The following is a 15,449-nucleotide window of genomic DNA, read 5'->3' on the forward strand; positions in this document are numbered from 1 at the left end:
ACTAATGAACGAAACTATACCCACTGCCTCATAGATAACTATGGCTAAATGTCTTTTTACGACATTAGCATGACTATTAAAACCATATTGAAATAGTTTATTATAACTCTACATTCTTTACGTCTTTTGCAAACAGTTTAACCAGAGAATCCAAACTTGTTGGAAAAGTACTGGAGGTTATTTATCGATGTCAAACCAATAAGTTCAAATGATCTTTAGACGTACACGTATGGCTACAGACTTTCCATGTTTGTTTAGTCGAGGTAAATATCTATTAAATATACCTGACTGCGAAAATTTTAAATAGAACTTCCAGTAATTGATTTTGTGGCAAGAAATACAAATTTCAAAAGAAATAAGTTAACAATTGGACTTTTTTATACTGTTAGTTTACGTTTACTTCATGATTATGAACTTATTTCTTTTTAGCGTTTCGTCTGTTATCTGATGATTCTTATATCAGCATAACTACAAATAGTATAAAAATGGCACAGTTTAAAACATAGTATATATTTTAACAAAATCGGTCGATACTACTAAAATCCTACTAAAATCGGTCGAGTGAAGCATTACATAAAAAGTGGGTAACCATATAGATTATACATACCTAATAGATTCTTAGTATAAATCTCGTAGGTCTATTGGTCGTTATAAATAGTGCTGAATACAATGGGTACTCTCATTTCTTTACATACCATCCACATAAACTGCACCCAATTAAGTTTTTTTTTTTTTCTTTTAAATTTCAAGTGGATAATACAATGATTGGTTGCAACGAGTCTTGTGTGCCCGCTATGTGTACTGCGGCTGCAAATATCTGTGGATCCCAAACACCTTTTATCTGCCAGAATAAAATACTAGAGACCCCACGGTGTTATCCTGTGAATCCCTGCATTAACATTTATAGCTGTCATACACAAATCATGTAAGAGCTACCAAGAAGACCAAAAACAAGGTAATTACAACAATTCTTCAAATTGTCTACCTACTAAGATTTAAATTGATCCATACGAGAAAATACTTAAATAAATTATTTTAGGAATCCAGTACGACTTTCTTTTCATTGGATCCAATCACGTATTTTGTTAAATAGTTTTATTATTATACTTCACATTCTAAGCTCGTCATTTGATGTAAGTATACGATCACTAATTACAGTCTCATGTAACTTATGAACATAATTATCCCACCGGTGTCAATAGACCAATAAAGGATATCCCCTATTGTGACAGCAAAAATGAGTATATTAGTTATATCAAAAAGTTAATTTTGGGGCATTACATTAATATAGGCTGAGTGGAATTTATTACCCTATTTGAATTATCAATAAGCCAAAGGCTTACCGCTTGGCCTATTTACATATTAGAACATTTATGTAAGAGTTACTTCTTATGAACGATTCTACATCTAATAACTCAGAAACATTGTTTTTAAGTCTCTTTTATATACTAGATTAAAAAATTAAGGGATATACAAAAAATTCTTAGGGGATTTTCAACGAGCTGTAACTCCGAGGAAAACGATGGTACAGCAAAAAGAAAAAAAGCAATTTGTAGCTCCAAGTATCCAGTTTTCAGACATGATCATGAATATTTATATCATGTTTGGATTCTAAAAAACTACCAAAAAAATTTGCAATTTTTTCTTATATAAAAAAAAGATATACGGGCTTAAAAATTTTTTTTTTTCATTGTTTCTTTCAGTAGCTTTTTTAGAAAATTTAATACTCTTTAATCTGACGTAATCAAAAAGCCTGTACGATGATTAGCCGCTGAGTTATCGTCAGTCAAAACAAAACAGTTCTTTTTAACCTTGACAATCAATAACTCTGGAAAAATGATCGTATAGGAAATCGAAGGAGGGTTTTGGAAACTACACGATATTCTCTATAAAGTACCGTAAATGACTTTTGTCGAAAAAATTTGATGTTAATGCCGGCAAAAAGACAGCAGTCCTAAAATATCGAGAAAATTTGTAAGAAAAAATTAAATTTTTTCCTCAAATGGGTTAATATCACTTTCAAAAAGTTATTAGTAATAAATTTATCATTTTTAAACTGCTTCAGTATGTACGAGTTTTATGCGGGGATCGAACCTATAACTATTAAAAGCTACTTTGCATAAATATTTTGATAATTCTTTGTTTCTAATTCTCACGTCTTTTACGTTGTATGTGATCTAAATAATATCCAAGCAATGAGTTTTAAATTTATTATCAACATTGACATCATTTGACTGGACATTTACAGAATCAAGTCAATTGAATAATTTATTCAGGAACCGTTACCGCAATGGAACATCTACAGAGTAGAGACATCCAGATTGGGGGCCCTGTAAACGAAATAATAAAGTGTAAACAAAAACAATACACTAATTATCTGGTCTTCAAATTAGGATCTACACTAGAGGCTAAAAACGTCTTAAAGTTTGTGATGGTCCCCCCCTTTTGCCTATGTGTCACCCCTTATATAATAACTACCCTCTAAACTAACCTACACATGGAAAACCTACAAAGCCTAAGAAAAGCCTACGAAGGCTTTACCTAATGAAATCTATGAAAATATAATGAAAATCTACCCTAAAGAAAGGCCTAACACCCTCAATATAGCCCATACCTATATTACCTTATACACCCTAAACATCTTATGAATCTTAAAAAACCTTACAATAAACACATAATATTAAACAGATCTTATAGCAGAACACTTGATCATTTGGCCAGATAAATAAATGTGTGATCGTCTAGTAATGTAGGACCTGTTGTGTGTGTAATAACCAAAAGGTTCTTTAATTGGTATATGACAGGAGTTAAATAATGAAGATGATTGATAAATATTTAAGGATTAAGAATAATTAATGAATTATACTCATAATTCATGTAACTAGGAAGTTAGAATATAATATATTAATTTAATAGTAAATTACAGAATAACTGTAATAATAAAAAAATGGGGAGCGGTCGGGCCCCTCACACGCCCGGACCAGTGGAAGACTTTCCAACTATCTATAACTCTTCCTCCTAAAAGGTAGGGAAGGGTATTACTATTTATTAATGCACTCTGATGGTAATAAGGGAATGAGTATTCTCAGTTCCAAACCAAACATAAGTACATTTATTTCAACATTACAGTGGCTCCACCAGCCCCACGATGCTTCCAGTATAAATCAGTGTTTGCCAGAGGCAAACGGATCGGAACTGAAATCCCAGGATCACTCCGACACGAGAGCTTACTCATGGGCGATGACCCTTTCAGTCCTATATGGCGACATAGAGATCACCCACTAACAGTACGAAACTGTTTCCCAGCGTCACCCTGTTATGAGCTTACTCAATGGGGGTTTCCCTTCGGCTCCACAAGAGATCAGACCAAGAAGCGAGATCACCCAGACACCAGAACCTACCTTGATGGGACATAACCCTTCGGCCCTATAATGTGACATTAGAGATCACCTGTGAAGACAGTCCGATAGAGATGAAGATTTGTGTGATAGGGGATACCTTCCACACCCTGGAATTGGCCAAGCCATATAATGTTGATAATTGCTATATCATAACATAGCATTGTCAATTTAATATTATTTACTTAATACCAAGAATACTCAAGGTTCAAGTTAAATCTGTTGATTAGGCCGGAGCCTAAGAACGAGTAGTCCAACCCATAGGTCGAGAGCTACTAAAAGTAATGAGTGCTATTGAATGAACTATAAGTCCAGTCAATTATATTTAATATTATTATTGTTGATTAACCACATTGTGAATTAACCAATTATTTATTTAGAGAGATATATCTAAAGGAACTGTAAGTCCTCTAAAAGACACTGATTAATCACAAGTTAACAACGTCTCGTGAAATAACCAGTTGGGTTTTCTATAAGTTTGAGGACACTAAGTCCAACAAGCTATTATTGTGTTGAGAGTAATAGAGATCTTTTGTAATATTTGTAGAGGTTTGATTAATCACATTGTGAAATAATCAGATTAAATAATTATGTAGCTTTATAGAGAGGACTATAAGTCCTAATTGGTTGTTGACGTAAGTACTGATAAATTACACATTAAAGTGCCAGGTCAATTATTATATATAGGTATATAGGAAGGACAATAAGTCCTATTTGTGTATGTTGAGTAGTAGATGTATATTGAATAATTATAATGTAAAAGATATATATTAAATATATATTTGTATAGAAAGGACAGTAAGTCCCATACAATTATTGTAGCTGTACTATAGTTATACTATATCTACTTCCTTTTAGTGTCTTAGTAAACCTATTTACTAAGAGGATTTCTCAGATAAACAAGTGTTTTAGTGTTTAAATCATCATGATTAAATCCCTAAGAAATTAGGTCTTTATATAATTATCATATCATTTAAGTAAAATTTCTCATATAAATAATTCCAATATTTCCCCTACAGTTATTATAAAATAACAGAAAATTATATAAATTTTCTATGGACTTAGATATAGAATCATAACGTGTATAATCTCCTTTTGTTTGACATCTGTCACATTAATGACGTATTGAATGACGTATTGATGTATTGAATTGAATTTTGATTATCTATCACAACTGTCAACGTAACAAATACTAGCAAGTTTGTTTATTTGTATTTGTTTAATATAATTAAATATAAAATCATCATATATCAACCGTAATATACAACTAAATTATCAGTGACATAAATAATCATGGTTTACACCAGAAATAATTAATAGTATCCAGTAATGCTGCAGTTTTATATTCATATCAGTAGCCAAGCTTACTTTCAAATTCAAGAATGAACAGAAGATTAGAAGTTTAACATTCTTATTGCAATTGTACTTGCAATAATATATACATACAGTACTAATTATCAAGAACATTCCTCAAATACATGTGTGGTGAAGATTTTCCCAATATGCTATCTATTTGATTTCTAACCTCTAATGTAAATTTATTAAAGAAGTGAATAATCAGTGTTAGTGTTTGCTTTATTAATATTTAAAGTAATTGTCCTAACTTGATATTAATAGGTTCATATCTCCTTGGATACAGCCCAACATATACAACTAACTCGATAATGAAATTTATAAAATACTAATATTATATTTTACTACTTGTACATCTCCATTCTATTCCCATAAATATTCAAAATATGTATATTAAATATAAATCCAATAAAGATTCACTAATTTTAACCCTATCTGAACTTGTCTAGTCAATATAGCATGAACAAACAACACACATACAAACCTTATCGCCATGACAACTTTCTTCCTAAATATTAGTAAAATACATAGCTCACACTTGTCATTTAGTACTAATTTTATACTGTATCTCATACCTAGTTAAGAGTAATTATAGTCAGAGAATCCTTTGATAATTTTATTACCACTAGGAATTAAATCCACACCTATAATATCAGCATAATTAAATATTATTAGTAATCAGTAATACACACAGAATTGTTATTATCAGCTTGCTTACTACAACAAAATCAATATTAAAGTTTATAATAAATCAAGACAAAATATCTATTTACACAATACAGGCTTGTTTACCATAAACACCCCACAGTCACATGAATTTATCTACTTAACACAATAATGTATTAAAAGTATTACATTCACATAAAATCACTTGCAACAGTTAAACTGTCTCTTTGTACATCTGGTGTAAAACAAATCTTTACATGTAGTCATGGGTAATCAAATATAGACTTAAGAATCATTAGTCTGATCGACCGAGTAATGGTATAAAAACACTTCACCATGAAGCGTTAAGTATGAACAGATATTCCAAACCAACACTGTAATAGTGTAATAAATACAAATATTTCATCATCATCATCGTCTCAACCATCACCAACCCACGACTGAACACAGGCAATTTCCACCGACTGACACAAGGAACGGCCCCACAATACACATAAAACAGTCACTCCAAACAATGGAGGTAGCCCACACCGCACTTGCATTTACAGGGTCGCCACTCAATAACCCCTCTCTCTCATCAATGGCTGTTTCCCCAGCAATGAGACCAGACCACAGTCACTTCAGTCTATTATCCTCAATAAATAAATACTTTATAATAACTAGATATGAAACTAGTTAGTATTGTAATAGTTCAATAGTTGATTCAATAAGTATTTTCCAAAACTGGACAATTAGAACATTGAATCAAATTGATGAAGTTCTATCAAACGACCATATAATTGGATTTTGTATATGAGTAGAATAACGTAAGTACGTAAATTATATTGATGTAAACTTTGTTTAAATGTGATTGCATTTAACGATATACGCATTACCTAAAAGTATATGGACTCGACTAAATACGTATTTTAATAGCTGTTGGGAAAAATATTAAGTATAGACTTTGCCTGTGATCACAGTCAAAAATCTAACTACGTAGTAATAAATGGAACAAGCTCACCGGATTCTCCAGTCTTCTATTGATTAATTTCACACACTTAATCCATAGTGATACACTAAGATCTCAAACCCCTTCATCGAACCAGTCCCTCCTAGATCTATATCCTAGTTATTTTTTTATTTTATTGCGCAGTTCCTTAAAACACGACTCCCGCGCCATTTTTTTTTCTCCCTTTTTTTCTTTTTTTTTTTTTTTTTCTTTATTGCGCAATTCCTAAAAACCGACTCCCGCGCGCCCGCCGATCCGCCGTCTCTCCTTTTTTTTTTTATTTCTTTCTATTCTTTCTCTAATAACGTCATAGATTATGTCACCGAAGGGTAGATATTTCAATAATCAGATTTAGCCTATTATTCGAACTGAACTTTTCTTCAAATTTCATTTAATTATATGTTAACGTATTTTGGTATTTTCTATTAATTTTATTATCGAATTTATAAAACTTTAAAGGCTCTCATAAACCTTATTAAACTGTGTTGTATGCATCCTTTTTACACCTGATGATAAAAGGTAAACTATAATTTGGTTATATATAAAATATAATATATTTTTGTTTAATTTATTTAATTTTCTTGTGACATCTACTACACTTTGGAAACACATCAAAGGAGTTTCCCTTCTGTGTCAATATTTCATATATGGTAACGTCTTCTCTGTATACTATTGTGAACCTTGACTTTAAAGTTTGTTTATATTAAATAGCTCAGCTTTCGCAGCGGTCACCCATAGGAACCCCTGTTTCTTTTCTATGTACTTATGGTATTAAACCTATTGTACTATAGGTGAACCGTCACATCCGGCCCCCTAATTATCAAGGAGTTTACCGGATTGATAATTACAAATATTCTGTTGCGCTCCCCTCCTCTCTTGAATCTATTTCCCTATAGGCGAACCGTCACAAGCCTAAATAGAAAACCTAAAGCGAAATGAAGTGGAAAAATCTAAGCATTAAAATGTAATAAATGCAAAAAGAAGAATCCTAAAATAATTGTCTAAGTGTAAATAAATGATTAAATAAAATCCCAAGTACATATATTCAATTGCAAGCTTATATAAAAATAATTTATCACCACCGGCCCCCCTGTCTGACAAATTTTGCACGGCCCCCCAATTTTAAGACTCCTATAAATATGTTGCATAAAATAATACAAACGGCCCCCATAGTTTAAAACTCTTATTATAAGAAATTCCTTTAATATACTTAAATTACCAATGACTATTTCTTAATACTCTCAGAAATAACATGATCAATAAGTTTTATAATAAAATATTATGTAACCCCATTAGATAGGTAGATAGACACCCCCCATCGCCTCCTCCAAAAGATCACAACAGCAAACCCAACATAAATACAACCAACTATATTAGATACATCAATTAATTTAATTTGTACAATAAATTATCATTTAAAAGATACAAATGTCTTGTGTTATGTGCAATTACAAAGAGCAAAATAAACTAAGTGTGCGCAACATCTAAGTATGTAAAATGCTTAGGCATGTAAAGAGTGTATATGTATAAATAACCTACAAAATCTCCCTCTGATATAAGTATAAAGTTTTTTTTTTTTTTTTTTTTTATAATAAGTGTCTAAGTCAAAATAAGCGAATAATCAAATAAAATCTGAAATATAATTGTAAAGTGGAATAAAGAAATTATGTATAGAACCATAAATAAAATATTATAATAGCATCCTAATAAATTGTTGGAATTAAATTTAACAACATGAAAACATCTAATTAAATTTTCAAATTTAGGTAATCAAATAAAGTAACTAAAGGCCCTAACTAACCTTAATGATATTTTATGAAATGTCTAACTTTCAATTTGAAACCCCCTATAAAACATTATATAAGCTATTTAAACATCTTAGGATGATCAAAATCAAATCATAATTATTTAATATTTTTTTTTTTTTATTTTTATATATATATATATAATCAATGTCACTGCATCATAAAAGTTTATGAAATAAAAGTCAATAATTTCCTCAGAAATAAATAATGTCATTAATTCATCTTAAATAATTTCTTTCACAATAAAAAGAATTTAATAAATTTTATGTATAAGTCATTATAGCATAATTATTGTTTATAAAATTTATATAATGTTAAATTAATAGTTCAGTAAGTATTGAGAATTAATGAAGCAAAAGAATAATAAATGTGTCTTATAGCATAAAATTAGATCAATGTGAACTGAATATAACCTAGTAAGCTATCCTCACTACTATTGTTATGTACCTATTAGTGTAATACTTAATATTATTTACTCAATTGATATAGAGTAAAATAAAATATAAACCAAATCATGTAAATTTGTTGTATAATTGACTCCAATAGGTAACCACTGAATGAATTTGATAAATTAAATCCTAAGAACATGAGATAACAGTAAAATAGGCTATTTACCTATAGACATAGAAATCATGAAATTAGGTCCAAATCCTAGATCTATGACGGTATAATTATTTAGTCATAATCATCAAAGTTGGTTTTGAGTTATACTATTAGCAGATATTACTGTTTAACTTTATACTCCTTCATATTTTAATAACCAATCCCTGAAGTCACAAGCTCCAATTGTGACCAAGTGTTCATATTGATCTGATATGTAAATAGCCATGAACCAATTATATCCTGGTCACGGCACCAATTGTGATGGTCCCCCCCTTTTGCCTATGTGTCACCCCTTATATAATAACTACCCTCTAAACTAACCTACACATGGAAAACCTACAAAGCCTAAGAAAAGCCTACGAAGGCTTTACCTAATGAAATCTATGAAAATATAATGAAAATCTACCCTAAAGAAAGGCCTAACACCCTCAATATAGCCCATACCTATATTACCTTATACACCCTAAACATCTTATGAATCTTAAAAAACCTTACAATAAACACATAATATTAAACAGATCTTATAGCAGAACACTTGATCATTTGGCCAGATAAATAAATGTGTGATCGTCTAGTAATGTAGGACCTGTTGTGTGTGTAATAACCAAAAGGTTCTTTAATTGGTATATGACAGGAGTTAAATAATGAAGATGATTGATAAATATTTAAGGATTAAGAATAATTAATGAATTATACTCATAATTCATGTAACTAGGAAGTTAGAATATAATATATTAATTTAATAGTAAATTACAGAATAACTGTAATAATAAAAAAATGGGGGAGCGGTCGGGCCCCTCACACGCCCGGACCAGTGGAAGACTTTCCAACTATCTATAACTCTTCCTCCTAAAAGGTAGGGAAGGGTATTACTATTTATTAATGCACTCTGATGGTAATAAGGGAATGAGTATTCTCAGTTCCAAACCAAACATAAGTACATTTATTTCAACATTACAGTGGCTCCACCAGCCCCACGATGCTTCCAGTATAAATCAGTGTTTGCCAGAGGCAAACGGATCGGAACTGAAATCCCAGGATCACTCCGACACGAGAGCTTACTCATGGGCGATGACCCTTTCAGTCCTATATGGCGACATAGAGATCACCCACTAACAGTACGAAACTGTTTCCCAGCGTCACCCTGTTATGAGCTTACTCAATGGGGGTTTCCCTTCGGCTCCACAAGAGATCAGACCAAGAAGCGAGATCACCCAGACACCAGAACCTACCTTGATGGGACATAACCCTTCGGCCCTATAATGTGACATTAGAGATCACCTGTGAAGACAGTCCGATAGAGATGAAGATTTGTGTGATAGGGGATACCTTCCACACCCTGGAATTGGCCAAGCCATATAATGTTGATAATTGCTATATCATAACATAGCATTGTCAATTTAATATTATTTACTTAATACCAAGAATACTCAAGGTTCAAGTTAAATCTGTTGATTAGGCCGGAGCCTAAGAACGAGTAGTCCAACCCATAGGTCGAGAGCTACTAAAAGTAATGAGTGCTATTGAATGAACTATAAGTCCAGTCAATTATATTTAATATTATTATTGTTGATTAACCACATTGTGAATTAACCAATTATTTATTTAGAGAGATATATCTAAAGGAACTGTAAGTCCTCTAAAAGACACTGATTAATCACAAGTTAACAACGTCTCGTGAAATAACCAGTTGGGTTTTCTATAAGTTTGAGGACACTAAGTCCAACAAGCTATTATTGTGTTGAGAGTAATAGAGATCTTTTGTAATATTTGTAGAGGTTTGATTAATCACATTGTGAAATAATCAGATTAAATAATTATGTAGCTTTATAGAGAGGACTATAAGTCCTAATTGGTTGTTGACGTAAGTACTGATAAATTACACATTAAAGTGCCAGGTCAATTATTATATATAGGTATATAGGAAGGACAATAAGTCCTATTTGTGTATGTTGAGTAGTAGATGTATATTGAATAATTATAATGTAAAAGATATATATTAAATATATATTTGTATAGAAAGGACAGTAAGTCCCATACAATTATTGTAGCTGTACTATAGTTATACTATATCTACTTCCTTTTAGTGTCTTAGTAAACCTATTTACTAAGAGGATTTCTCAGATAAACAAGTGTTTTAGTGTTTAAATCATCATGATTAAATCCCTAAGAAATTAGGTCTTTATATAATTATCATATCATTTAAGTAAAATTTCTCATATAAATAATTCCAATATTTCCCCTACAGTTATTATAAAATAACAGAAAATTATATAAATTTTCTATGGACTTAGATATAGAATCATAACGTGTATAATCTCCTTTTGTTTGACATCTGTCACATTAATGACGTATTGAATGACGTATTGATGTATTGAATTGAATTTTGATTATCTATCACAACTGTCAACGTAACAAATACTAGCAAGTTTGTTTATTTGTATTTGTTTAATATAATTAAATATAAAATCATCATATATCAACCGTAATATACAACTAAATTATCAGTGACATAAATAATCATGGTTTACACCAGAAATAATTAATAGTATCCAGTAATGCTGCAGTTTTATATTCATATCAGTAGCCAAGCTTACTTTCAAATTCAAGAATGAACAGAAGATTAGAAGTTTAACATTCTTATTGCAATTGTACTTGCAATAATATATACATACAGTACTAATTATCAAGAACATTCCTCAAATACATGTGTGGTGAAGATTTTCCCAATATGCTATCTATTTGATTTCTAACCTCTAATGTAAATTTATTAAAGAAGTGAATAATCAGTGTTAGTGTTTGCTTTATTAATATTTAAAGTAATTGTCCTAACTTGATATTAATAGGTTCATATCTCCTTGGATACAGCCCAACATATACAACTAACTCGATAATGAAATTTATAAAATACTAATATTATATTTTACTACTTGTACATCTCCATTCTATTCCCATAAATATTCAAAATATGTATATTAAATATAAATCCAATAAAGATTCACTAATTTTAACCCTATCTGAACTTGTCTAGTCAATATAGCATGAACAAACAACACACATACAAACCTTATCGCCATGACAACTTTCTTCCTAAATATTAGTAAAATACATAGCTCACACTTGTCATTTAGTACTAATTTTATACTGTATCTCATACCTAGTTAAGAGTAATTATAGTCAGAGAATCCTTTGATAATTTTATTACCACTAGGAATTAAATCCACACCTATAATATCAGCATAATTAAATATTATTAGTAATCAGTAATACACACAGAATTGTTATTATCAGCTTGCTTACTACAACAAAATCAATATTAAAGTTTATAATAAATCAAGACAAAATATCTATTTACACAATACAGGCTTGTTTACCATAAACACCCCACAGTCACATGAATTTATCTACTTAACACAATAATGTATTAAAAGTATTACATTCACATAAAATCACTTGCAACAGTTAAACTGTCTCTTTGTACATCTGGTGTAAAACAAATCTTTACATGTAGTCATGGGTAATCAAATATAGACTTAAGAATCATTAGTCTGATCGACCGAGTAATGGTATAAAAACACTTCACCATGAAGCGTTAAGTATGAACAGATATTCCAAACCAACACTGTAATAGTGTAATAAATACAAATATTTCATCATCATCATCGTCTCAACCATCACCAACCCACGACTGAACACAGGCAATTTCCACCGACTGACACAAGGAACGGCCCCACAATACACATAAAACAGTCACTCCAAACAATGGAGGTAGCCCACACCGCACTTGCATTTACAGGGTCGCCACTCAATAACCCCTCTCTCTCATCAATGGCTGTTTCCCCAGCAATGAGACCAGACCACAGTCACTTCAGTCTATTATCCTCAATAAATAAATACTTTATAATAACTAGATATGAAACTAGTTAGTATTGTAATAGTTCAATAGTTGATTCAATAAGTATTTTCCAAAACTGGACAATTAGAACATTGAATCAAATTGATGAAGTTCTATCAAACGACCATATAATTGGATTTTGTATATGAGTAGAATAACGTAAGTACGTAAATTATATTGATGTAAACTTTGTTTAAATGTGATTGCATTTAACGATATACGCATTACCTAAAAGTATATGGACTCGACTAAATACGTATTTTAATAGCTGTTGGGAAAAATATTAAGTATAGACTTTGCCTGTGATCACAGTCAAAAATCTAACTACGTAGTAATAAATGGAACAAGCTCACCGGATTCTCCAGTCTTCTATTGATTAATTTCACACACTTAATCCATAGTGATACACTAAGATCTCAAACCCCTTCATCGAACCAGTCCCTCCTAGATCTATATCCTAGTTATTTTTTTATTTTATTGCGCAGTTCCTTAAAACACGACTCCCGCGCCATTTTCCCTTTTTCTCCCTTTTTTTTTTTTTTTTTTTTTTTTTCTTTATTGCGCAATTCCTAAAAACCGACTCCCGCGCGCCCGCCGATCCGCCGTCCCTCTTTTTTTTTTATTTCTTTCTATTCTTTCTCTAATAACGTCATAGATTATGTCACCGAAGGGTAGATATTTCAATAATCAGATTTAGCCTATTATTCGAACTGAACTTTTCTTCAAATTTCATTTAATTATATGTTAACGTATTTTGGTATTTTCTATTAATTTTATTATCGAATTTATAAAACTTTAAAGGCTCTCATAAACCTTATTAAACTGTGTTGTATGCATCCTTTTTACACCTGATGATAAAAGGTAAACTATAATTTGGTTATATATAAAATATAATATATTTTTGTTTAATTTATTTAATTTTCTTGTGACATCTACTACACTTTGGAAACACATCAAAGGAGTTTCCCTTCTGTGTCAATATTTCATATATGGTAACGTCTTCTCTGTATACTATTGTGAACCTTGACTTTAAAGTTTGTTTATATTAAATAGCTCAGCTTTCGCAGCGGTCACCCATAGGAACCCCTGTTTCTTTTCTATGTACTTATGGTATTAAACCTATTGTACTATAGGTGAACCGTCACAAGTTCAAGCAAAAAGCTAACGAATTGGGAGACGATCACTTCTTAAATTAGGCCCAAGCGCCAAACAAAGTAACTGCAATGAATAGTATGTTGACATTACAATTACATAATAATACATTACTGTTTAATTTATTGACATCATATTTATAAATATCCTCTCCAAATTGATGATATTATTACGTACCTAGACTAGAATATGAGTGGCAGTTTCTATAACATTACCGTTGCTATAAAGTAAGTTTTCTGTAATTTTATGAATCGAAATATAATTAAAATTATAAATATCTAATTGCAGACCTGTCTTACATAGTTGTTCACTGAATACCGCACATTGGGATTGCGTCTGGTAAAGCATTCCACAGGCCGGCCTGAGGGTCTGTTTTGGAATACGCTGTCATGCATTATCAGTGGTCTTCTTCGAGTGATAGGGTCTAATTCACAGTCTAGACAACAGCTACGGCTTATGGGAAGGCAAGGATATGGAGCTGGTGGGGCTCGAGGACAAATGGGTCGCTGTTTCGGTAGAATAGGCGGTGGGCACTGAGGGTTGCAGCATGGTAAGACCGGTTCATAACATGGAGTTGGTTCTGGACACGGACATACCTAGAACATAATGAAACTTGATTTATGTTGTAATACTTGTACTTACAGAATACTATTATATCTGGCTTTTTGTTGTGAGCATGAAATCATCAAAATAGTTGCCTTAAAATCATACTATTTTACTTTACAGCTTTTTATTAAAATATTTATCTGGATTCTTTACTTCACCCTGCTATGTTTTTGTGTTTATACATTTTGTACTTGTATATCAAGTTGAGTGGCGACCCCGTATAGATAAACGCAGTGTATATCCCCCATTAGATAGAGTGAGGACCTCAAATGCATTGCAGGGAATCAGAAAAGGATGCAGGTGGCTTAGGACTGTTCCTTATGGCAGTCTATGGGGGAGGCCTGTATCCAACAGTGGACAGATAACAGCTGAGATTATGATGATGATATGAAGTTCATCATACCAGTGAGTTTATTGAGTACGTTTAAGCATATGAATTAACAGAAATTTCATTAAAGAAATTAGCATTTTCTAAAGAATAAAAATATTTTATAAAAAGAACAACAATCTTACTGGTGGTGGATCACAAGGCTCAGGTGGTGGACAACAAGGCAAAACTGGCGGGCAACAGACAGGGCACGGTGGCGGGTACGGTGGGGGTTCAGGCGCCGGGGCGCGCCGCGCTTTACAAGAAGGAAGTATTGGTACTATTGGTGGTACCAAGTCCGGAATAACAGGTGCAGGGCATTGCCTGAATACCGGTTTGCAATTACACGGCGGACAGGGCGTGCAAGGACAAGGTGGCGGGCAACACGGCTGACAACAAGATACAGGCGGAGGACATGAATAAGTACATGAACCAGTGCCGCAGGGCAAAATCGCCGGACACGTCGAACAGAAATTGCATGCACACATTGCGATTTTATCCGAATATTTTCACTTTATTGTAAGTATATTTTATATTATTAATTTTATACTTTTTATTAAATAATTTTGCACTTTATAAATTTTTTATCATTTGTCATTTTGAATGGGTTTCGGCC

General features: G+C 31.7%; 1 protein-coding gene across 1 annotated transcript; it reads right to left on the reverse strand.

Moving 5' to 3' along the window:
• Positions 1-1,848: 1,848 nt before the first annotated feature.
• LOC128202495 (keratin-associated protein 10-4-like) lies at positions 1,849-15,352 on the reverse strand. The gene is made up of 3 exons (XM_052903050.1): positions 14,980-15,352; positions 14,151-14,456; positions 1,849-2,330 (listed from the first exon to the last, which is right to left on the reverse strand). Exons 1-3 carry the CDS (start codon positions 15,319-15,321, stop codon positions 2,283-2,285), a joined length of 696 nt encoding a protein of 231 aa, XP_052759010.1. The 5' UTR covers positions 15,322-15,352; the 3' UTR covers positions 1,849-2,282.
• Positions 15,353-15,449: the final 97 nt, after the last annotated feature.

This window comes from Galleria mellonella, unplaced genomic scaffold (assembly GCF_026898425.1).
Source record: "Galleria mellonella isolate WM207_F2 unplaced genomic scaffold, CSIRO_AGI_GalMel_v1 utg132, whole genome shotgun sequence".
Lineage (NCBI taxonomy): Eukaryota > Metazoa > Arthropoda > Insecta > Lepidoptera > Pyralidae > Galleria > Galleria mellonella.